At 38.4% G+C, this 22,686-nt stretch overlaps 1 protein-coding gene across 2 annotated transcripts in view; it reads right to left on the bottom strand.

The window, feature by feature from the left end:
- GCC2 (GRIP and coiled-coil domain containing 2) overlaps positions 1–22,686 on the bottom strand; it is a 48,345-nt gene that overhangs the window by 23,362 nt on the left and 2,297 nt on the right. For both annotated transcript variants that reach the window (XM_077814243.1, XM_077814253.1), the window contains exons 2-15: positions 21,073–21,135; positions 20,357–20,441; positions 18,242–18,306; positions 17,029–17,133; positions 11,462–13,963; positions 10,605–10,674; positions 9,142–9,242; positions 8,955–9,053; positions 7,356–7,475; positions 5,687–5,851; positions 5,148–5,252; positions 4,424–4,586; positions 3,703–3,803; positions 3,501–3,578 (exon numbers count right to left, since the gene is read on the bottom strand). In XM_077814243.1, coding sequence (XP_077670369.1) covers positions 3,501–3,578; positions 3,703–3,803; positions 4,424–4,586; positions 5,148–5,252; positions 5,687–5,851; positions 7,356–7,475; positions 8,955–9,053; positions 9,142–9,242; positions 10,605–10,674; positions 11,462–13,963; positions 17,029–17,133; positions 18,242–18,306; positions 20,357–20,441; positions 21,073–21,135 — 3,822 coding nt within the window. The remainder of the gene's footprint in view (positions 1–3,500; positions 3,579–3,702; positions 3,804–4,423; positions 4,587–5,147; positions 5,253–5,686; positions 5,852–7,355; positions 7,476–8,954; positions 9,054–9,141; positions 9,243–10,604; positions 10,675–11,461; positions 13,964–17,028; positions 17,134–18,241; positions 18,307–20,356; positions 20,442–21,072; positions 21,136–22,686) is intronic.

Raw genomic sequence — 22,686 nt, forward strand, 5'->3', positions numbered from 1 at the left:
TCAGAATACCAAAGAGGGCAGGAGAAAGCAGATTAATTTTCAGAGTCAGATTTGTATTCCCACCTCTGTAAATCGGCCTTTAGAATGCTACATACTCTCCAGGTACGTGCCACCTGGAAACTGGGCATTCTAAAGTTGGGTGAGATAGAAGTTTATTTCTGAAAGAATTGTGGCAACTGGAAGACAGGTTATAAGGCTCTATTTCTTGTCCCTAAAGGAAAAGAAGAGGGAACTGACAGCTGGGAGAGGGCTGGGTTTATAGCAGAACTATCAGAAACTGGGGGCAAAATATACTCAACAGAAGTGTTCAAGAATTAACTCAAACAATTCCAAGTAGGAGAAATATTTATTTCTCTGAGGAAAAATTTGAACAGATGTATTTCATCTTGATCCTGAAAAAGTTGTTAAAGGAAGAACTATTTCCTACTATTTTCATGATGCACTGACTGTAACTATGATTTTAGTTAACAACTTAACGAAGGCATGATGGCAATGAGACATAATAATGTTCTATTCTTGGCAGTTCTCACCACCTTTAATGAAAATAGGAGAACTGTAAATATGCAGCAATACTTTCATTGGGGTTAAGTGAACAGACATCTAATAGTAGTTACTGACTTCCAATCTTCCTATTTTAGAAATATGGGATTCAATTGATGGCTATCACAAAGCGCGTGTATGGAACATGAACGCGTTTTATCCTTTAATGTAGGATGGACTAGTAATAATTTGGCCTGGGGTGAGGGGAGCTACTTTCATAAAGCCTTTGTGAAATCACAGAACAATTTTGTTACATCATTTCTTTATTGATGGACATTTTTAAGGGCATGTCTACATTACAAACTTAGGCTGACTTACAGCCACCGCAATAATTACTGCGGTGGTTTATGGCCATACTACCCTCCTTTTGTCGGTGGTGCACATCCTCACCAGAAGTGCTTCCACTGATTTAAGAAGGGCAGCGTGAGGGGGCTGAGAACCCAGGCCCCCAGCTGCGTGTACAGCTCCCCACTGGAATCCCAGCAACCCTGCCCCCTCCCACACCTGGCTCTCCATAGCCGGGCAGGGAGAAGGGAACCTGGGGGCATCTCAGCTTCAAGCAGGGAGTCTGGGCAGTAGCCCAGCTCGGAGCAGGGGGCAGCTGGGCTCTAGCTGGAACCCCCAACCTGCCCCTAACTGGACCCCCACCTGCCCTGAGGTGACAGCCTGAGCTGTGAGCAGCTTTCTTGTCAATTTCATGGCTCTAGCATAGAGCTGTGAAATTAACAAGAATTATAGCTAACAGCTGATGTAAGTAACCTGCAGTGTTTGCAGGACACTGTGTTGCTCTAACTACACCGACATAAGTTCTATGCCTCTCGTAGAGGTGAAATTATTATGTTGGTGTAGTAGGGTACTTACATGGGCGAGACCAAGGCTGTAGTGTATACACTGACATAATTAGGTTGAGGGTTAAGCTGCCTTAAGTCGACCTAACTCTGCAGTGTAGACCAGGCCTAAAGTACTTAACATTGGATTCTGCTCCCTTGTATGTATGCACTGTAACATCTTTATTTATGTAATCATATGCTATATTTTCCACAAGACCCCTGTCTTGTTCAGTGCAGAAGTTGGCAGGTGTGCATAATGATTAAGGAACAGGGATGCAGGAAGAGACAGGATCGTCTCTTATGGACAGGATGCTGGATTGGAATCAGAAAAACAAAGTTGTATCCCTGGCTGTCAAACTTCTTTTGGCATGTCTGGAAAGTCACTATACCACAGTTTCAAAACTGGTACTCATTTTATAGATGCTCAATTGGGACACCTATGGCCTGATTTTCAGAAGTGCAAAGCACACACAACTTCAACTGAGTTAAATGGAAGCTATAATCTCAGTACCTCTAGAAAAGAGGCAGGCTATAGATGCGTAAAATGGAGAACCCAAAATTAGTGGTGACTTTTGCAAATGTTGGTCTTAATTTCTCTGTACCTCAGTATCCTCACCTGTGAAGTGGGGATAATAATACCTCTCTACCTCCTACAGGTGTTGTCAAGATAAATTCATTAAAGGCTGAAAGGCACAGCAGTGATAAGAGCTACAGGAAAGCACATGAGGAAATAAAACTTCCAAGTGTAGGGCAGCATTTAGATGATGTGCAGTAAATAAGTCCTGGGGCCATTCAGCTGAATAAGAATAAAATGGAATATTCAACAGCTGCCTCATTCTCAGAGCACTGTCTGTTCTGTGAAATGAGTGAGGCAGGGATTCTTTGGGGGCAAAAAAATAGTATGTGAGCACACAATTAAAATATTACAGTAGAACCTCAGAATTACAAACACCTGAGGAATGGAGGTTGTTCATAACTCTGAAATGTTCGTAACTCTGAACAAAACATTATGGTTCTTTTAAAAGTTTACAACTGAACATTGACTTAATACAGCTTTGAAACTTTACTATGCAGAACTTTAAAATGCAGCTTTCCCTTTTTTCTTTAGTAGCTTATGTTTAACACAGTTGTCATAAATATAAAGGGAAGGGTAAACCCCTTTAAAATCCCTCCTGGCCACAGGAAAAATCCTCTCACCTGTAAAGGGTTAAGAAGCTAAACGTAACCTCGCTGGCACCTGGCCAAAATGACCAATGAGAGCTGGTAAAAGTAAGCTTAGGAGGTTTTCATGCAGGTCCCCACATCTGTACCCTAGAGTTCAAAGTGGGGGAGGAACCTTGACAACAGTATTGCACTGTGTTTGCTTTTTTTTTTTTGTCTCTGTTGCTGCCAGATTGTGTACTTCCGGTTCCAATGAGGTGTGAGGTCAGTTCGTAACTCTGAAGTTCTACTGTATCAGTGCACAGACAAGTGAGCAGAATTAAGGTTGTACAGCCAAACTTAATTCTAATATTTCCTAACTTTTGAATGTTTGACTTTGCAACATTTAACACTTAAACGTTAGTATAGTTTTTAAAAAATTTTCCAAGTGTGTGTGTGTGTGTGTGTGTGTGTGTGTGTGTGTGTGTGTGTTTTAAAAGAAAACTGGAAAAAGACAAATTCCATCACATGCAACAGTGATGATCCACCGCTCTACATTGGTTATTAACAAAATTTGAATCCATAGCCTTCATAGCCTCACTTCTACCATTTGACTTGAAGGAGTAACTGATCTGATAACAAGAATAGGCAGTTATTCGTTACATGCACCATCTCACAGAGAGTAATGCAGCACCCATATTGCCAGTCGATAAATGTATTTTGTTACTATGGTTCCAAAACACCCACCCACTGTGGAAACACTATGCACGAGCACAAAATAATTACAAGAAACTGAAAGACTTAGGGTACTATGTTAAATGAAACACTTGAGGACAATTGAGAGAACTGATTAAAAACAAAATTAGTGATACAGCTTTTGTAACAACCTGTTTACATTCTGTAGCATTCAGCCTATATTACCCCATAGCATTCTCTCTAGCTTCTTAAGTCAGAAAGCTTGTGCTAACAACAGAGAGTGAAGTTCCTTGCCTTATAGACTTCCACTTGCTGCTGACTTGCCTCTAGCTCTCCTTTTAATGATGCTTGAAGTATTAGATGGTCATTTTCCTGCGGGATAAAGATATCTTGGTTAATTTAAAACACTAAATATTTTTTATTTCAAAATCTAAATTGGCAACTAAATTATAAGCATTTTGTATAAAAAAGCATGTGCAGGAAAATAGGCACTTACAGCTTGCCTTGAATCTGCCAGTTCTTTTTTGGTTTTCACTAGCTGTTGTTTTATCTGGGAGTTCCTTTCCTCATACTGTAGCACAGAAGATTGAAGAGATTCTAAATGCAGAGATAATTTTTGATGAGCAAAGGAAAAAAACTGTATGGGGTGCTTTCATAAAAGTGTTGTAAATGTAACCGAAAATGAATGTTGCAAACAAGCAGTTCACCAAGAGTTCAACTTCTAATTTCCAGGTATCATACTGGTTTTCTAACACATCTTCAAGCAAATTGGGGTTATGCTTAACAGGATGGCAAAAAAATGCAATATTTAACACACCATTATTTGGTAATGTTTTTAAGTAGAGTGTTATAACTCTACCAGGGGTTTTCAGTCACTCAGCTCTGTAAAAAGATTCTGAAGGTATCACTAGCTCTCCAACTCTGGGATTAACACAGACACGTGAGAAATGCAATTTGTCCAGTAAAATATCTGACTATTAGTTTACAGCTTAGTAAACAAGTGACAGATGAACTACAGTAATTCATTTAACATGTAAGAAAGGAATTTTGACAAGTCTTCTTTCAACTATTTCTTGGCAGCCCTTCTTGTCTCCTGAGCGGAGAAGGTTAAGATACACATACATGATGTTCCCAAGCTGTTTGCCTCCCCCCCACATTGGATAAAAGAAGTCCCATTGCAGACAATGAGAAATAGAAAAAGTTAATATTTTACACACTTATTTCTTCTTGTAGTGTTTCTTGTTTTTGTTTCTGAATTCTGATCTCTTGCTCAAGATCTTCAATTTTGTTGTTTTTATCTGTAATCTTCTGATTAAGTTCTTTCACTAAACGCTCATAATCAGCCATTTCCATATCCATTAGTGTGCTCTTCTGGGCATCCTGCAGATTACATATTTTGTAGTTCCAGTTTAAAATTGCTCGAGCTGATTTGAAGATTTTTGTTTTGAATACTCTGTACTGCAAAACTGTTCCTCACAATTCCAATTTTTGTTAAAGTCTATAGCCAAATATGCAACAGAGGAAAACTTATCCATCAGCATTCTAAATCTCATTTGTTTGTAACAGAATCAAAACAAGGAAACAAGTTACAATATTAAAATTCTGTCTAGTGTTCTGATAAGCATTCTAAAGGAATTTGGCTCTGGGAAAGCAAACAGTCTTGTATTAAGGCACTGGAGTGGGACTCAGCAGATCTGGATTCAATTTCCACTTCCATTCAGTCTTTTGTGTGACCTGGGCTAGTAACAATTTCTCTATGCCTCAGTTCCCCATCTATAAAATGGGATAAGACTTCCTGTCTCCCACCTTTTGTCTTACTTGGATTTTAAGCCTTGTGGGAAGGGATGTTCTATCATGTGTTATGTACAGCACGTAACACAGAGGGGCTACAATCTTATTTGGGTCCTCCAAGCACTACTATAACAGAAACAATTACCCTACCCGCCTCGCCAGCTCTAGTTCCTGCATAGTTTTCTGAAGATGTTTCTTTTCCTTCTGAAGCTGCAGCTGAAGCTCTTCAAGTTCTCTTACAGCACTGCTGTGGTCCTGAAAATTAGTTTACATGCTTTTCAGTTACGTAATTTGAGTTCAAGAATGTTTGTTCATGAGGTGTATGTCACAAAATTTATGTTAGTAAGAATGACAGGTTTTTGAAAAAAAACCCTCATAGCCTCCAAATTAAACCCCAGATGGATTATAAAATTAATAGCCATGTTAGTTTAACATACAGTCATAAGGCCCCATTCTATTCTCACTACTGACTATGACAAAACTCTAAATGGGGGCAAGACTGAAAGGGTCAGCCAGGCAACAAAATATGATGCTGTATCTGATCTATAAAGGCAACAAAACCAAACTAGTTAAAATATTTTAAAGATTCAACTCTAACGGTTTACCACACTTTCAAGAAGTCTTCCCTTCAATCCATTCAGAGAATAGCCCATGCTTTATTTTTTATGGACCCACAACATTGCTTTTACCTTTATCTTTTGCTCTTTTAGAAATTTTTCAGCTTCCAGTTCTTTGTCGACTTTTGCTTTGGCTTTTTGCGTTTCTAATATCTGGGCTTCTAGCAGTGTAACATTAGACTGTAGAGTTTCAATACGAGCCATAAGGTCTTCATTGGCAGAGTTTAGTTGGTCTTGCTAGAATGATATTAGTAACAAGATGAAAGTGAAAGTTAATATTCTTGCAATTCTTACAGGCAGAGATGCTGACTGTGTTATGTTGTTGTTTTTTTAGGAGATACACGAGGATTTCCACCCAACACCCTTTGTAAACTATTTCTGCAGATGCTTGAACGTGACAGGACAAAACCATGTCCATACTAACAGTTTAAAACCAGAATAAGAAATAGCCTGGTTTAAAAATGGGTGGCATGATTTAGACACTCCTACAACACAATTTTGAAACTATATTACAACCCTGTTACAGTTTTTTTAAAGGGTTGATGGAGAACAGTGGGTAAGCTTGCAAAATAATTCACTAGCTCTTCAGGAACAGCATGCCAACCTCGGCTCAAATACAGCTGCCATAGTTGTGAGCAGATGTTAATGCCATCAACCCTGACTCCAAAGAAGCTACTTCAATACCACCAAATATTGCCAATTTATCTGTTTTAAATGAGATAAAGCTAAGGCACAGGTAAGAGATCTGTCCCTGTCTAGATTAGAGTTGCTGATGTTTTCAGGGTTTGTTTTGAACCACCAGCATTTTCACCATATAGTCTCATTGTCCTTCCCTTGTTGTGTGAATCCAGAATTAAGGATGAATACATGAAAAAAAAAAATTACCAAACAGCACAATTATTGATCATATTTTGTTCATGAAATATTTTATATCATCAATTTGAAAAAATTCACCTGCTGGATAAGCAGTAGAATGTATTCAAGAGTGAGATTGGGAGCAAAAAAGGAGATTTTAAAGTCTCATGAGAGTATTTCAGCCAATCAATGATTGGATTTAGTCCATCATACAACCCACTCATTTTTCAGATGTTTTGGGTGTTGACTGGACACATTTTGCCTCTCTCCTCAGTATTTTCTGAGGGAGACAGGAGGAAAAAAAACTTCACTTCTAGTTTGAAACATTTTTAATTTACAGTTAGTATTAATATTTTAAAATTCTCGGTCCTTACTAACGGCTGCTGTATTTTGTAGAGGGAAGGGATAATATCAGTAAAAGGTAGATATAGCTCTGTACTACCCATTAGATATAAAGGACTTAAAATCTGTATGACCGCTGTCAGTGTTGTGCAGCTGCTCTTTTCTGAGAGCCAGCTCAAGCTCATGTACTACTGTTGTTGACAAATGGGCTTAATTTCAAATTTCTTCAGATTTGGGCCCTGATGCTCCAAAAAGGCCCCTATGTTCTTGCAGTTCAGAGAGATATCCAGATATTTTTATAATGTCCCAATTTTCATTTAATTTTTTTTCCAAATCCAAATATTCCAAACACTGGGATTTCTACCTTGTCGAACACAAATATTAGTTTATTTGCTCGTATGTATTCAAAAATACAGATGGAATTATGAAAATATTTACAGGGATAATTTACGTAAGTATGTGTCTATCAAACTGAAATGGGACTTAAGATCAATTACTTCATATTTGTCATAAAAATTATTTGCTCAGTCACAAAATAAGCTACCTGCTGAGTTGAAGTCTGTAGTTGTCTTGTAAGATCATCTGTCTGATGTTCAAGATTAGTTGCTCGCTCCTTTTCCAAATCCAGCTGTTCTGCTTGCTTGTCATATTCCAGCAAAAGATTCTTGAAACATGCACAAAGCACTTTAATTTTTGTTAAATACATGGAAGCTGTGATGTGCTTATAGCAAATAAATGGGTATTTGCACATTCTTATTATTGTTCAGTACTTGATGTTTCTTATTGTGACATCAGAAGTACCGTAGGTGAATTAAAGCTGCAGTTCCATTCTAGGTTCTAGTGAAAACAACTCTTTCAAGTTTTCCTCTCTAGATTTAAGTCATTCATTGAAGAGCTCTAAGTCACCACAGATTTTAAAAAAGGGTATATTAGTAAAGGAATTACTGGTTTTTTGGCAATGGAGGCTGTTGGAACTATATCTTTCATGTTTCTTGATCTGGCACTTTAACTGCATTAACAAGGGTTATTTCCCATAATATTTCTCTTTGTCTAAACTTAACATTAGCATTCAAATGGTCCTAATTAAACTTTGAAATTCACACTTCAGTGGAAGTAATAGGGTAAGGAGAAGGGAATCCCCAAGTTTGCTGCTGGCATTGATTGGTTGGATACAGTTTTTACACAACTCTGGTTTCACAAGGCAGCAGCATTTTCTATTCATTTATATTCTGATAGCTGCAGTTTTTCCACCGAAAAAAGAATTTATTTAACACTGAAAGAACTAAAGAATGTCAGAAGTTTGCTGAAAAACTTAAATACTGTATCTATGATTTTCTCTTGTCTCTAACATTAAAGGTAATTTTTGGGAGTACTTTGTTGTACATGTTTTAAGGAGACAGTTTTCCTCATGAAAGCACTCTCAATATCACAGGTGTCCCTGCTTGATCACTCTAGCCACTCCAGCCAGATAGAATGGATCAATGGCACTAAGGCAGTGAGCATATTAACAAAAATCTACTTCTGAGCATGCTACCTTACAGCCTCACAACTCCACTGAGGCTTAGGACCATATTTTAAAAGCATGGTTGGATTTATTTATTTATTTTTAAACCAGATATACATGCAAAGGTGAATTGCTTATAATACAAAAAAGTTAAGCAAACTTTAATGGCATGTACTGAGCATGGACTATTTCCACATACAAGGATGAATGTTTCTGAAAGCTGAGTCTGTAAAAACAGGCATTATTATGGAAACTCTTGCAATTTTAATTATAAACGTAATTGTCATTGTCATTATTCTAGCGCCCCACCACACACACACTTCACGTGAATAACAAATTTAATAAAATAAGTATAATATATGCTACTAGATGCCAAGTATACATGCAGGGATCACTTCATCCATCACTGAAACCTCTGAGGTGAGATATGGCAATTGCTGAACAATGCACAGCAACACTGTACAATAGTTTAGGGCAGGAAGCAAAGAACACTGTAGCTACAGAGGGAAATTGGTAAGCTGACTAATTATGCAAGTAGTGAGTCATGGACACATCAAACTGGAATCAGGCTAGGAAATGCCATCTCTAAATAATATTTTCTGATAAATAAAGCATTTTTTAAGATATAGTACCTCTTACCTTATAGCTTTCTGCTCCTTGGATGATGTCCCTCATAGAAGTAGACAGCTGATCTTTCTCTGATCGTACCAACTCTAATTCTTCTCTCAAGGACTGCATCTTATTACAAAGCAATATGTAACAGTGTGATTACAACAGAACCTTACAATGCCAGAAATTTAGACCTCATGTTGAAAACTTAAGTTACCTCTTTTCTACTGGAATCTAGTTCTTTCCTTGCTTTCACAGCAAATACTTTAACTTTATTTAACTTCTCTTCTCTCTCTGCAGATTGCTTTTCCAGACATACTAAACACAAAAAAACAGAAACGAATTCATCTACGCAACGGAATAAGTAAAATACAAAACAAATATCTATGTGAATTTGAAGACATTAGCAAAATAAAAAAGGATTTGCATCCATTACTACTGAAAAACAGGAAGACATTTAAAACACTTCATTCACTTAAACTTTTGGAGGCCTGGTTTGAAAGCTAAAATTCCCAGCAACACACATAGCTATCATGGTGAACACTTCCACTGCTCCAGAGAGTTCCTTTAGCAAACTTCAGTTTGTTAGGATTTTAAAACTCAAAAAACATGCTTCCAGCTACTCCTGTGACAAATACAGTTGTTTCAATTTGCCATTACTTCCTCCCTAACATTTTAAAGTAACTGCATTTGTCATTTACATGTTGTAGGAATGCAAGGGTGAAGTGTGTTTGTCTGAGAGACAGGAGATTTTATTTCCTCCCTCTTCTCTTGAGGCAGCTGAGGAGTTGTCCCAGCTATACAACTATTTTCTCTTAAAAAAAAAAAATAAGCGAAAATAAAAACAAAGTAAACCCCAAAACACCTTGCCATTATTTTTCTATACACAGAAGTGGGAGAGATTCTCTCTGTAACAAGTCAGTACCACTATTCCTTATTTGACTGAATGAGTTTTGTAGGGACCAAAACTGGGAGAGCAATCAAGCTCAGGGCTATGGTGCAGAACAATATCTGCACCCTAGGTCACAAAGCCATCCACTAACATTTACTAGTTTTTGGCTATCCTCATATGTGAAAGCGACTAGCTTTCTAATATAATTATGCTGGCCACAAATCTGTACTGTCATCTTGTTTGTTTTTTTAAATGAAAAAGACACTGAACTATAAAGAATAGCTGACAGACAAGTACATTTCTGTGAAAACACATTAGACTCTAAAATAGTCCATGAGGAGCCGATTATTTTATTATATTACCAATCCTCTTGGTGAAATTCAATGGTTTTGCTTCCAGCTAGCGCTAATTTTCTTTTGAAAGCCAACTAGAATGCTCAGAGGGGTTAGTTTTCTCTCTCAAAGCAAGCTATATTTTTCAGTGGCATCTTAACAGTTACGAATTTAAAATATTAAAGATTATTAGATCTTCCCCTCCACATGGTACAGTTGTTATTAATTGGGGTCAACTGTACAGAGCTGGGATACACAGATGTCTACCTTAAAATAAAAGTACTAACTGTTAGGGTAACAGACCACTGGCATATCTCGAACCCTTCTTGGACATCAGGAAGTCATTTGCTTATTTTAAGTATTTCTCAAACTAGGGTTAAAAAACGAAAGATGAAGTATGTTAAATAATGGTTTAAAAGTCACAACTAATTAAATGTAAAGGAATAAGAAAAGCACCAATTTTTTCTTGTAGTTCTGCTACTGAAGATTGTTGGTCATTTTTTACAGACGACTTCTCCATGAAATCCTGTGAAATAAAACAAAGATAATGAAATATTACAAACATTTTTGGTATCTGCTAATTCCTTGTATGTCACAATCAGAAACTGATTAATATATATTAAACTTAAGGCCAGAATCTGGGCTATTTCTATACAAACAAGACATAAATATTACGATTTATGTACAATTTGATGTTTTCTTGATAATTTACAAAGATACTTAAAATGTAAGGGCAGGGAAATGATCCTCATAGCAACTGCTTTCCATCCTACCCCGTCAAGAACAAGAAAGGACAGACCATGTAGTTCTTGCCAGCTGCTATTTCTCAGTCATTATCGGGCAGTAACAATGCTCTGATGCAAGGAAGTTCCAGCAAACTTACCACAAACAGGGCAGGGCAGATAACTGATCTAATACCAACTTTAAGTTGTGCTTATTTAAGTTGTAGATTTATAACATTTAAGAGCTAGGAGACATTATTAGGTCATCTAGGCCATCCCTCCTGTAAATGAAGAATTATTCGTGAGGTACTGGTGAGAAAGGGAGAAGATAAAAGCTTACTTGAGTAAAATATAAATGCTAAAGTAACTTTTAGTGTTGCCTTTTTGTTGAGGCACTCTCAATTAGAAATACTTATTAAAAAAACAGATCAGTTGATTTTGGGGGATGAGGGGGGAAGGAGGAAATGAAGAAAGGACTTTTCTGAAAGGGAAAAATTCATTTTTGGGCCACGAAATAATGTGAAAATACTTTTGAACCTTCATTAAGTCTTAGAGGTTTAGTCTGTATACTGAAATAACAACAATCATAACCTTTAGAGAAGTCAGTTCGGCTTTCACGTTTCTAAGTTCAGCCTCTCTCTGTTCTAGACTGAGTTTTAGGTTTTGTTGCTCTTCTGTAAAAGATTCCTTCTGTTGCTCTTGTATTTGGCTTTCATAACATGCAAGTTTTTGAGAGATCTCTTCAATACAAGCTAGAAGATCTTGGTTTTCATTCCTTGCTTTCTCATTGGCACTCTTCCTCTCTTGGATGTCTAGCTGCAATGCTGCTTTTTCTGACAAAGCGCCTTCTAATTTTTCTGTTAAGAGACTCTTTTCTTTTTCAACGTTTTCCAGCAAAGATCTGAGCTCTGCACATTGAACTACATTTTCTTCCTGAAGTCTCTCAACCTTCTGCTGTAAATGAAGAACTTTTTCATCATTCTGCAAAGTAAGGCTCTGTTTTTCTTCTTTCATTTTTGCTAAGGATTCATTTACAACCTGCAGTAAATTAATAGCATCATGTTCTTCATCATCATCATCTGAAAGTCTGGACCCTATTTGCTCAAGTAAACTGTATAGCTGAGTTTTGACAAGTAATGCATGTGCTTGTTTGTTTTCAAGAAGCATAGTTAAATGGTCTTTTTCTTCAATAGCAATTTGTAATCTCTTTTCTAAACTTTCAGCTTGTTCTTTAAACACTAGCCAATCCTCCTTTTCAGAGGCAACCTTTTCCAGATTACTACTTATTTTGTCTTTTTCCTTATTGATTTTCTCATTTTCCTTATGAAGAGTATATGTTTGAGATAACAGACTCTTTTTATCAAGCAAGAGAGCTTCCATTTGTTCCTCTAATTGCACTAACTTTTGGTTATTCTCATCCTTCTCTTTTAAAGCTTCTTTTAGTGTCTCTGTTAAATCCTCTACATTTTTTTTCAGGTCACTGTTACACTGGTTAACAAATTCTGCTTGTTGCTGAAGTTCCAGAACCTTTTCTTGTTCTTTTTTACACATTTCTTGGAGTTTTTCTACTTCTTCAGCAGAACATTTCAGTTCACTTAAGATACCATCTTTTTGAGAGGCAAGACTAGTCACCTTTTCCTCCAGTTCTTTTACTGTGGTCTCTTTTTGATCAAGAGAGATCACCATTGCCACATTTGCCTCCTGAAAGCTGACTATTTTATGCTTAAGCTCTTCCACCTCAGCTTGTTTAGATGATAATTTTTCTGCTTCTTCCTGAAGACGACTCACTGTTTCAAGAAGAACATCCCTTTCATTGAAAGCAGATCTGAGTTTCTGCTGCAGCTCACTGACATCAGAAGCTTGCTGCTGCTTCATTGACTCAAACTCCTGACTGATCTTTCCAGCTGATTCCCCCAATTCAGTTTGTAGCGTTTCCAGCGTTTCCCTCAAACTCTCATAATTGAACACTGCTTCTTCCTTCTCCTGTATGAGCTTTTGATACTGTTCCTTAAGATCCTGTATTTCAAAAACCAATGCCATATTTTCTTTTTCTGAATTTGACAATAAAGTCTGATGTAGTTCCGAAATCTCTCTCTCTTGTTTTTCTCTCAGACTTTGAACTTCTAGGTTATGCTCTTTTACAGTAATATCATATTGGTGTCTTGTTGCTTGGAGCTTTGATTTTAGTTTTTCAATTACACAACAATGATCTTCTTTAGCAAGTTGTAGTTCGTTAATTTTAAACTCCAAGTCTTCCCTCTCATGAAAATACTCATCCTTTGCACGCTGGATTTCCTCCTCCAGTTTTAACTTAACATTATTCATATAGGTTAATTCATCTTTTAATATACTGTGTTGAGATTCCAGTTCTTTTAAAATATGTTCTAAGTATTTGACCTTTTCTTCCATTTTTGTGTCCACATAAGTTTCTCCTTGTACATCTTTAACATCTGTCTCATTTTCTTTATTTTTATTTACAGCTTCTCTTAGTTGCTCCAATTCATGTTCATATTTCTCATTACTAGCACATAATTCACCCTTCATGCTTTCTTCTTTTACCAAGTGCTGCTCTGTTAAGTCCAGCTTTCGTCGATTTATCTGGTTTCGCTCCTCTTCATATTCTTTAGAAGTGGCTTCAAGCTGACACATCAATTCTGACACCTCTTCTTGGTGTGCACCCTTCAGTTGTATAAGTTCTTCATGCAGATTATTGATTTCACTATAGTGATGTTCAGAATTATTTTTGATAACTTCGTGCAGATTTTCAATTTCTTTGTTTTTATCCTCACTGATAGCTTCCAACTGTTTGTTCAGACATAAAATCTGTTCCTCATATGTATGCTTAATTTGCTGGACCTCTTCTTGTAGTCTTTTAGTTTCCTCTTGTTGATTACTATGAAGTTCAAGCTGTTCTGCAAGCCCCATTTGTTTCTTCACTTCTTCCTGCAGTTCTTTCTGCAGTTTGGCTAAGTCTTCATTGTATTTGGACTGTGCTCTTACTACTTCATTCTTAAGGCCTTCAATATCTTTCAAGTGGTCAATGCTTGATTGTTCCAACTGCTTCTGCAGTTCTTCTGTCTTAGTTACAGCAACCTAAAACAAACATATATGTCAATAATTACACAGAAAGAAACTAAAACCAAAAATAGATAAAAAAACAGTGACAAAGTCATTCATCTGCATAATAAATGCCATTTGAACTCATGCTAATGTGGAAGTTAGATATCAGTAACTAAACTGGTTAAATTTTACAACCTAATAATTTATCAAGTAATTCAGATACCTGCAAACTTGGATATTGTGATCTCTGAATTGAAAAGGTCTCTGTCCCATGTACAACCAAGGAAATTGGGAAAGAGTTTGGAATAAACAAATCCTTGATGTTGATTAGTGTACCAGAGATGGATGTCATATTAAGTTTTGTGGCCAAAGAACCTTAAAATCCTAAATTATCTGGAACAAGGAAATTACATTTGAGGACTTAATTCAGAATGGGAGAAGAAAAATGTACAAGCAAATCAGGGGAGATAAACTCGCTGGGAACAACAAACTCGCTGCAGGATGCGTGGTCAAAAGACAGAATGTAACAGTGTTGGCAAGTTCAGAGGAGAAGCTGAAAGGAACGTTTTAAGGTTATGATAGTTAATGGATTCTTTCTGCACAGACTGACTGTGATGCTGGTGGACCAGATGCCAGCTCATGCCAAGGTCTCATAGATTCATAGACTTTAAGGTCAGGAGGAACCATCATGGTCATTTAATCTGACCTCCCGCACATTGTAGGCCACAGAACCTCACCCACCAACTCCTGTAACAGACCGCTATCCCCTGACTGAGTTACTGAAGTCCTCAAATCATGGTTTAAAGACTTCAAGTTACAGAGAATCCACCATTTACACTAGTTTAAACCTGCGAGTGACCCAAGCGCCATGCTCAGAGGAAGACCAACACCCCGCCCCTGCATCTCTACTAATCTGACCCAGGGGAAAACTCTTTCCCGAACCCATACATGGTGGTCAGTTGGACCCTGAGCATTTCAGCAAGTCCCACCAGCCAGACACCTGGGAAAGAATTCTCTGCAGTAACTCAGAGCCCTCCCCAACTAGTGCCCCATCACCGGTCGTTGGATATATTTTCTGCTAGCAGTCAGAGACTGGCTACATGCCATTGTAAGTAGTGACATGAGACCATCCCCTCTATAAACTTATCAAGCTCAGTCTTGGTGTTTTGCCCCCACTACTCCCTTTGGAAAGCTGTTCTATAACTTCGAACATTTCTAATCATCAGATGAGGGCCTAATTTCAAGCCTAAACTTGTTGATGGTCCCCAGACCTCAACTGAATACTGACAAATACATAGCTGAAATCAGTCTGGCTCACCTGTATGTTAGTATTGTTACAATAGGTATTGGGATTCCAACAATGTGTTTAGTGTGGAAACTTTATTGAATGCTTGTGAGTTGCTGCAAGCATTAATCTCACTTATAACGTCTGTATCCCATACGGTAAGGTAATATTTGAGGATTTGCACTGTAAGTCTTTTTAACTGTGTAAATCACCAGACAAGAGAAAGACCTTAACTAGAGTGAAATGCTGGTCTCCAACAGAAGGTGTTATGTCCTGTCCAACAAGGAAGGCCCATCAACACCAGACAGATTGGAGAGGAATATTAAAGAGGACAAAATATTTTGTTGTTTACTCTCCCCCACTCCCATGAAGATGAGTTTTGGAAATGAATTCCTCCAATCAAAGCAGAAGGGGGAGGGAATTAAAAACCCCTAACAAGGAGGAACTGTATCTCATTGCTGCTTGGATTCTGGAGGCAGGGTTTCTAGACATAAGCAAGGAATCCCCAGCTGTTTAGCCTGGGTTAGCTCTAAAGATCATGGAAGCGTCTATAATAAGCAAGCTCTATATTACCTTTTGAAACTTAAGATTGTAACTCACTTGTGTTCGTATGTTTAACTGTTTTAACCTTATAAATAACTCTTTTCACTTTTCCTATTAATAAATCTGTATGTAGCTTGTTATACGATTGGCTAAAAGTGTGGTCTTTGGTGTGAGTTCTAAGGTGCAATTGACCGGGGGTAAATGACTGGTCCTTTGAGACTGGAAGTAACCTGACTGCTGTTGTGATTTGTGGTATAAAGGACCATTTATCACAAGAGTAGGCTTGCCTAGGTGATGAGATAGATTGGAGTACCCAAGGAGTAGGTCTTTGACTCCATATTTAAGCTGTTATAGTGTCTGAGGAGCTTAGACTTGAAAATTGATTGGTGAAATCTAACTACAGAACCCGCAGCCGATTTGGGGTTTGTGCCCTGGTACTTAATAGTCTGCCCTGAGGTTGGTACTCACCGATGCTCCCTCTAATATTTTACGTCCATGCGTGGAATGAATTTTGTTATGTACATCAATATGGAGGAGATGTCTGGTGGGGGTGGGGCGAGGGGTTCGGAGTGTGGGTGGGGCTCAGGGCTGGGATTGGGGCACAGGGTGTGTGTGTGAGGGCTCCGGCTGGGAGTGCGGGCTCAGGGCTAGGGCAGAGGTGTAAGGTTGTGGGGAGTGAAGGGTTCGGGGTGCAGGTGGGGCTCAGGGCTGGGGTGCAGGGGTGGGGTGGGGGGTCTCTGGCTGGGGGTGTGGGCTCTGCGGTGGGGCCGGGGCTGAGGGATTTGGGGAGCAGGCTGCCCCGACGCTGCGGTGGGGAGAGAGGACTCCTCACCAGCCCTCTCTTGCCACAGCAGCCTAGGGCCGGGGGAGAGGCCCCTCTCTCCTCCGCAATCAAGGACCCTGTGGCTGCGCGCCTGCGTTGCCCTTGATAGCCTGCTGTGCAGCCATGCAGCTTAGAGGCAACTTAGATGCCCATGCTCCTGAGTCACAGCAGGACAACTTGACACTGACCATTTAGTCTGTGCATAACCCATTTGTTTTAAGACTTGCAAACAGGTATTGTAATAATTTTGGGAAAGTATTTACATTGGTGATTATAATTAAAAATATACTAACTATGGAGTATTATTAACTAACAATGAACAGAAAAGAATGAGAAAAAAGGGATTAAAACATGAACCATATATTCGTAATTATTACGATTAGGAAACGAAAATACGAAGGACTAGCAATGTTTTTAGCAGAAACATGTTATTGCTCAGTTCACTACCTCTGCTTCTTGTTTCCTTTTAGCATTTTCTTTTTTGAGGGCTACGCACTGCTGCTGGATCTCTGCTTTTTCCAAAAGAACAGCATCTAGCCTTTCTGATAGAGCCTAATTTGGAGAGAGAGTGAGAAGACTGTTGGGAAAAAAAAAATGAAAATGCGAAGTCTCAGCAACCTTTGCGAGGCAATGCTACAGAGCTCAGATATTGACCTTCAGATTTTCTGCACATTGTGCAACAGAAAACCAAGCCCATTACAATAATTACCTTCAGTTCACATAGAGAAGATAGCAGTATAGTTGTCACTATACTCTAACAAAACACCTCTCACCGTTAATACACTGAGCAGAATGAACTTGCTGCACTGGAAAACTGGTTTCCTATTTTATTATTTATACCTCCAGAAAAAAAGCGAAGTGTAAATAATTGTTTTAACCATTAAACTAATATTTAAACAATCTGAATTTTGTTTCAATAGTTTACAGGTTCTTACACTAACTTTATATCTGAGTAGCTACATAAGTTACTATACTTTCAGCAAGATAGATGCTTTCACTACTAAACTCAAAGTGCCAGTTCAAATCTAAAAATATTTGAATAGTGTATTTATTGTGATAATTTCACAAAATAAAAAGCACTTTTTAACGGTTGGACTGAGTAAAACTGCTACCCCATTTCTTTATAGTGGCAGTGCAAATGTTCATCATTATGAGCTGGACTACTCTCCTATCAAAGGAGAAACTTAAGAAAAGAGGATTAACATTTTACTAAAAAAAAAAAAAAAAAAAAGAACAGGAGTACTTGTGGCACCTTAGAGACTAACAAATTTATTTGAGCATAAGCTTTCGTGAGCTACAGCTCACTTCCAATGTAGCTCACGAAAGCTTATGCTCAAATAAATTTGTTAGTCTCTAAGGTGCACAGGTACTCCTTTTCTTTTTGCGGATACAGACTAACATGGCTGCTACTCTGAAACCTAATATTTTACTAGTAATTTTTCAGAAAACTTACACAAAAATTAAATATTTCCATACTTGAAGTAAGACTCACAAGATACTTGGTGGAGAATACTAAAGAAAGTGTCTTATGTGCATGAGAAGGACTGGTCCCAGATAGTCTGAGTAAAATAGTTTGCTATTCAGTAAACACCACCAGCGGAAAGATTTCCCTGGGTCATTTATTATGTATAGTACATCAAAAACAATTATATATTCCCACCTGAATAATATCATCAGCTCCTCCAGCAGCTGGTTTTGATTTGAGTTCAATCTCTTTTTCCAATTCTAAAACAAAAAAAATATTTATATAAAAATTCACCATAATCATTGTTTCACATTTCAAAGAGCAGCTTCTAACTCAGAAGAGAATATATAATTAATAAATACATACATATAATTAATGTATTACAATAGTATAGTAATGACATCAGATTTTAAAAATTTCAAAACACCAACTCAGTGTAACTTAAGAATTTCCTGCCATATTAGTATTCAAAAGTCACATAGTCATCAAAATAAACATTAGGCTGAAACTTGGTATATAAAAATGTAGTATTTGCCTCAAATAGATGGGTTAAAAGTTGTGAAGCGTTACATCAGTGAAAGGAAAAAGCAAAAAATTTAGTTTTATCTCTCCACCTGTGACGGGGTGTACCAGACCCTCTGAGGCCCTGTGGCCCTGCCACACCCCACCCCAGAAAAGGCCAGTGGAAAAAGTTATCCAAGCTGTCTAGAGTTGCTGTGGGAGACACAGCCAATCAGATTGGCTGCTCCCTGCAGCCCCTATCAGGGCCCAGTACACTAGTATAAGAAGAGCTGCGGGGCCAGTCTGAGATCAATTCCTTGCTGGAACTGGAGGAGTGTGGCTGGCTGAGGAAGTGACAGGACCTTGGCCAGAGCAGAGCTGGCAGAAATGGGGGAAGAGTAAGAAGGAGCTCTAGGCTGGTTGTTAGGACTCCATCAGGACAAGGCCCTGAGGTAAGGGTGAAGAAGGTGCAGGGCTGTGGGGAAGTAGCCTAGGGAATCAGAGCAGTGGCATAACTTAGATAAAGGGACATGGCAGATGGCTGCTATCTACAGAGTCCCTAGTCTGGGACCTGGACTAGAGGGAGGGTCTGGGTCAGCCCCCTGTGCCCCCTCCCCCCCATTAGGCACTGAGGGAAGTGGCCTGGACTTTGAGGTGCCCTAGAGGGAGAACTGAACTCTTTAGTGCCCCAGTGGGAGATCTGGGGCCTGAAACACCCAGAGGGCAAAGACATTGCCTCCAGGGGGAAGTCCTGAGTATGGCTCAATATCAGGGCTGAGACCACTGACAGATTCTTAATTAGTCCTGTAGTCTAAGCCCAAGGAGACCTACAGCACGAATTCTCAAACTGGGGGTTGTGACCCCCTCAGGAGGTTGTGAGGTTATGATGGGGGGGGGGGGGGAATCATGAGCTGTCAGCCTCCACCCCAAACCCTGCTTTGCCTCCAGCATTTATAATGGTGTTAAATATTAAAGTGATTTTAATTTATAATGGGGTGGGAGGATTGCACTAAGAGGCTTGCTTTATGAAAGGGATAACCAACAGAGAAGTTTGAGAACCACTGAGCTACAGAGAGAGAAAGTGCAGGCCTGCACACACTCAACCAGGGGGCACTTGTGAAAGGTGAGTGAACCCTGCTACACTACCCCCCTTGCACTTTTTTCTAAACCAGATAATCTGTTCCCATAATTAACCCTAAATGGGGTTTGCAATCTTTTACTATTTCTTTTCAAATGAGGCAACATTGAATAATTACACAATAGCTAACTTATTTACAAATATTATTGTACCCCCAAGACAGGGTTGCATGATATGTGTTTAACATGTAAAATCAATTACTTGTCTTGGAATTTCCACCCTCCCTCTGACAACATCAAAACTTGCTACTGTATGCCATGACACGTAAAAGCAAATACTCTATCAAGGATGGGGAGCAGACACTCAATTAAAGGCCCCACTTCAAGATACAGTTCAGTTATTCTCTTAAGCAAGTTGTTTTCTCCCATCAGACTCCTCCTTGCTTGGTTAGTAAAATTTACTGTAAGATCAATGCAATTCCTCTTCCCTCCACTCTGGACTTCCTACCTCTATCCTCTCACAGAAGCAGGGAAAATGGAATAAAATGGGCTGCTGGAAAATCTAAGTTTTTCACCTGGGAATCAAATCCAGAGGTCAAACACTGTAACAGAGAACACTACCATTACGTCAATACACCAGTTCTCTTCTCTTCCCCAACCCCACTTTTTTTTTTTCTTTAAGTAATACAAAAATCTTGGAACAGCCAAATAAATCCCTTTTCTGTATGGTACCTGTGCATCTTGACTTAACCTTCTGCATAAGCATCATTTGCTTCTTCGCAAATTTGATGAGATCTTCTTTGGACAGTGTATCCAGCTGTAAAATGTGATAGATTAAAAAACATGCTTTCCCTATGCCTGATGACTATAACACTGAAAACCAGGAATATTAAATGTCTGATTCTAATTCTATGTTAACTCTTACAAGTTTACACCAAAGGGCTTAAGTAGCTAATAGCAATGTGAAAGTAAGACTCTTAGCATTCAGAGATGGATTAAAAATCTTCAGACAAGTAAAAAAAAAAAAATAAGGCCTGCCAAACTGAAAAAGCTAAGGAGGCATTTGAGAATCATGTAAATTGCTGAATGTTTTTAATATGGCATGCTGACTGACATCGTTGTGCAAGTGGGTAGTAAATTTAAATGAAGAAATTTATACCCTAAAGAAATGAAAAGTCCATTGTTTGAACTGGAAGCTACCAAGAGTTTTCTAAAAGGTTAGTAAATTTGCTTCCAGTAATAACTGCCAATAGCGTTAAAGATTTTTCTTCAGCATTCTCCAAAGTTTAACAGGGCTCTCTAGGTTTAACAACCACAATTTAGTTTTGCCAAATAGGAGTCAGTGTTTACCTTTAAAAATTAATCTCTCTTAGATGTTCCCCCAGTAGCAGCTAGTGCAGCAGGTTGTAAATCTGTCCAAATCTTTTACATTTCTAAAGAAAGTTTACCTTCGATTTACCACTTCCTGGTGTGGCATAGGAAGCCACCATATCTTGTCCAGCATCTTGCACCTGAAAAACAAAACAAAGCACAGCACATCAGAACTGAACTCTTCATTAGACTACTAATGGAACTGGTTAAGAACCTGTTGTACCCTGACAGTAATTAACAGCTCTAGTAGAACTTGGAACTCAAGAAAATTAAGATTTAAAAAGAAGAAGAATGGAAGAAATGAGCTCAGACATCCATCACAGATAGCTGGATCAGGATAGATGCATCACAGCATGATTATGTGAGCCAGTATATTCTTAGAAATCTGTCTTTTAGATCTGGAATTCCTAACCAAAGAGCTGGTATACATGGGGGGGTGGGGGGGAAATCTACTTATTTTGTTTACAACTGGTCTGCAAAGTATGGCTCAATAACCTAACAAAAGACCTGCCTTAAAGATGTGGACAACTGAAAATGCTAGTGGAGGAGCAACATTTAAATAAATAGTGATTTTTATGGTCCAAACTACATTCAAAGAGGTTTACATCATCATCTTGGTCTGGGTTTGGAAGGTGATTTAATGTTCACGTATATTTGGGAAGATAGAATAATAGAAATGTAGGGCTGGAAAGAACCTAAAAAAGTTATCAAGTCCAGCCCCCTGTGCTAAGTAGATCCAGACCACCCCGAAAGGTATTTGTGCAACCTGCTCTTTAAAACCTCCAATGATGGGGATTCCACAACCTCCCTTGGAAGCCTATTTCAGAATTTAACTCACCTTATTGTTAGAAAATTTTTTCCCAATATCTAACCTAAATCTCCCTTGCTGAGGATTAAGCCCATTACTACTTGTCCTATTGTCAGTAGACACAGATCAATTAGTCACTGTCCTCTTTATAACAGCCCTTAACATATCTGAAGACTTGTTATCTGTCGTCTTTTTTCCCAGTTTTTCAGCCTCTCCTCATAGGTCAGATTTTCTACATCTTTAATCATTTTTGTTCCTTTCCTCTGGACTTTCTCCAATTTGGCTATCTTTTCTAAAGTGTATTGACCAGAACTGAACACAGTACTCCAGCTGAGATCTCCACCAGTGCTGAGTAGAGCTGGTCAATTACCTCCCATGTCTTGCATGAAACACTTCTGTTAATGTACACCAGAACATTAACCTTTTTTGCAACTGCATCACATTGTTTACTCATGTCCAATTTGTGGTCCACTATAATGCCCAGATCCTTTTCAACAGTATTATCTAGCCAGTTATTCCCCCATTTTGTAGCTGTGCATTTGATTTTTTTTTTCCTAAGTGAATTACTTTGCACTTGTCATCTTTGAATTTCCTCGTGTTCATTTCACACCAATTCTCCAGTTTAATATCATTTTGAGTTCTAAACCTGTCCTCCAAAGTGCTTGCAATCCCCCCCAGCTTTGTGGTATTAACAAATTTTATAAGCATACTCACCACTCTATTACCAAAGTCATTAATGAAAATATTTAACAGTACCAGCCCCAGGACTGACCCGCACTATATGTGCCCTCCCAGTTTTCAATGTTTTCTGTCAAACTACTTTACTATAAAGTGAAAGACTGTTCTTGAAATTTAATCTAAATCACATTTCTCTAAGTAGAGG

Source organism: Eretmochelys imbricata, chromosome 1 (assembly GCF_965152235.1).
Source record: "Eretmochelys imbricata isolate rEreImb1 chromosome 1, rEreImb1.hap1, whole genome shotgun sequence".
NCBI classification, from domain to species: Eukaryota; Metazoa; Chordata; order Testudines; family Cheloniidae; genus Eretmochelys; species Eretmochelys imbricata.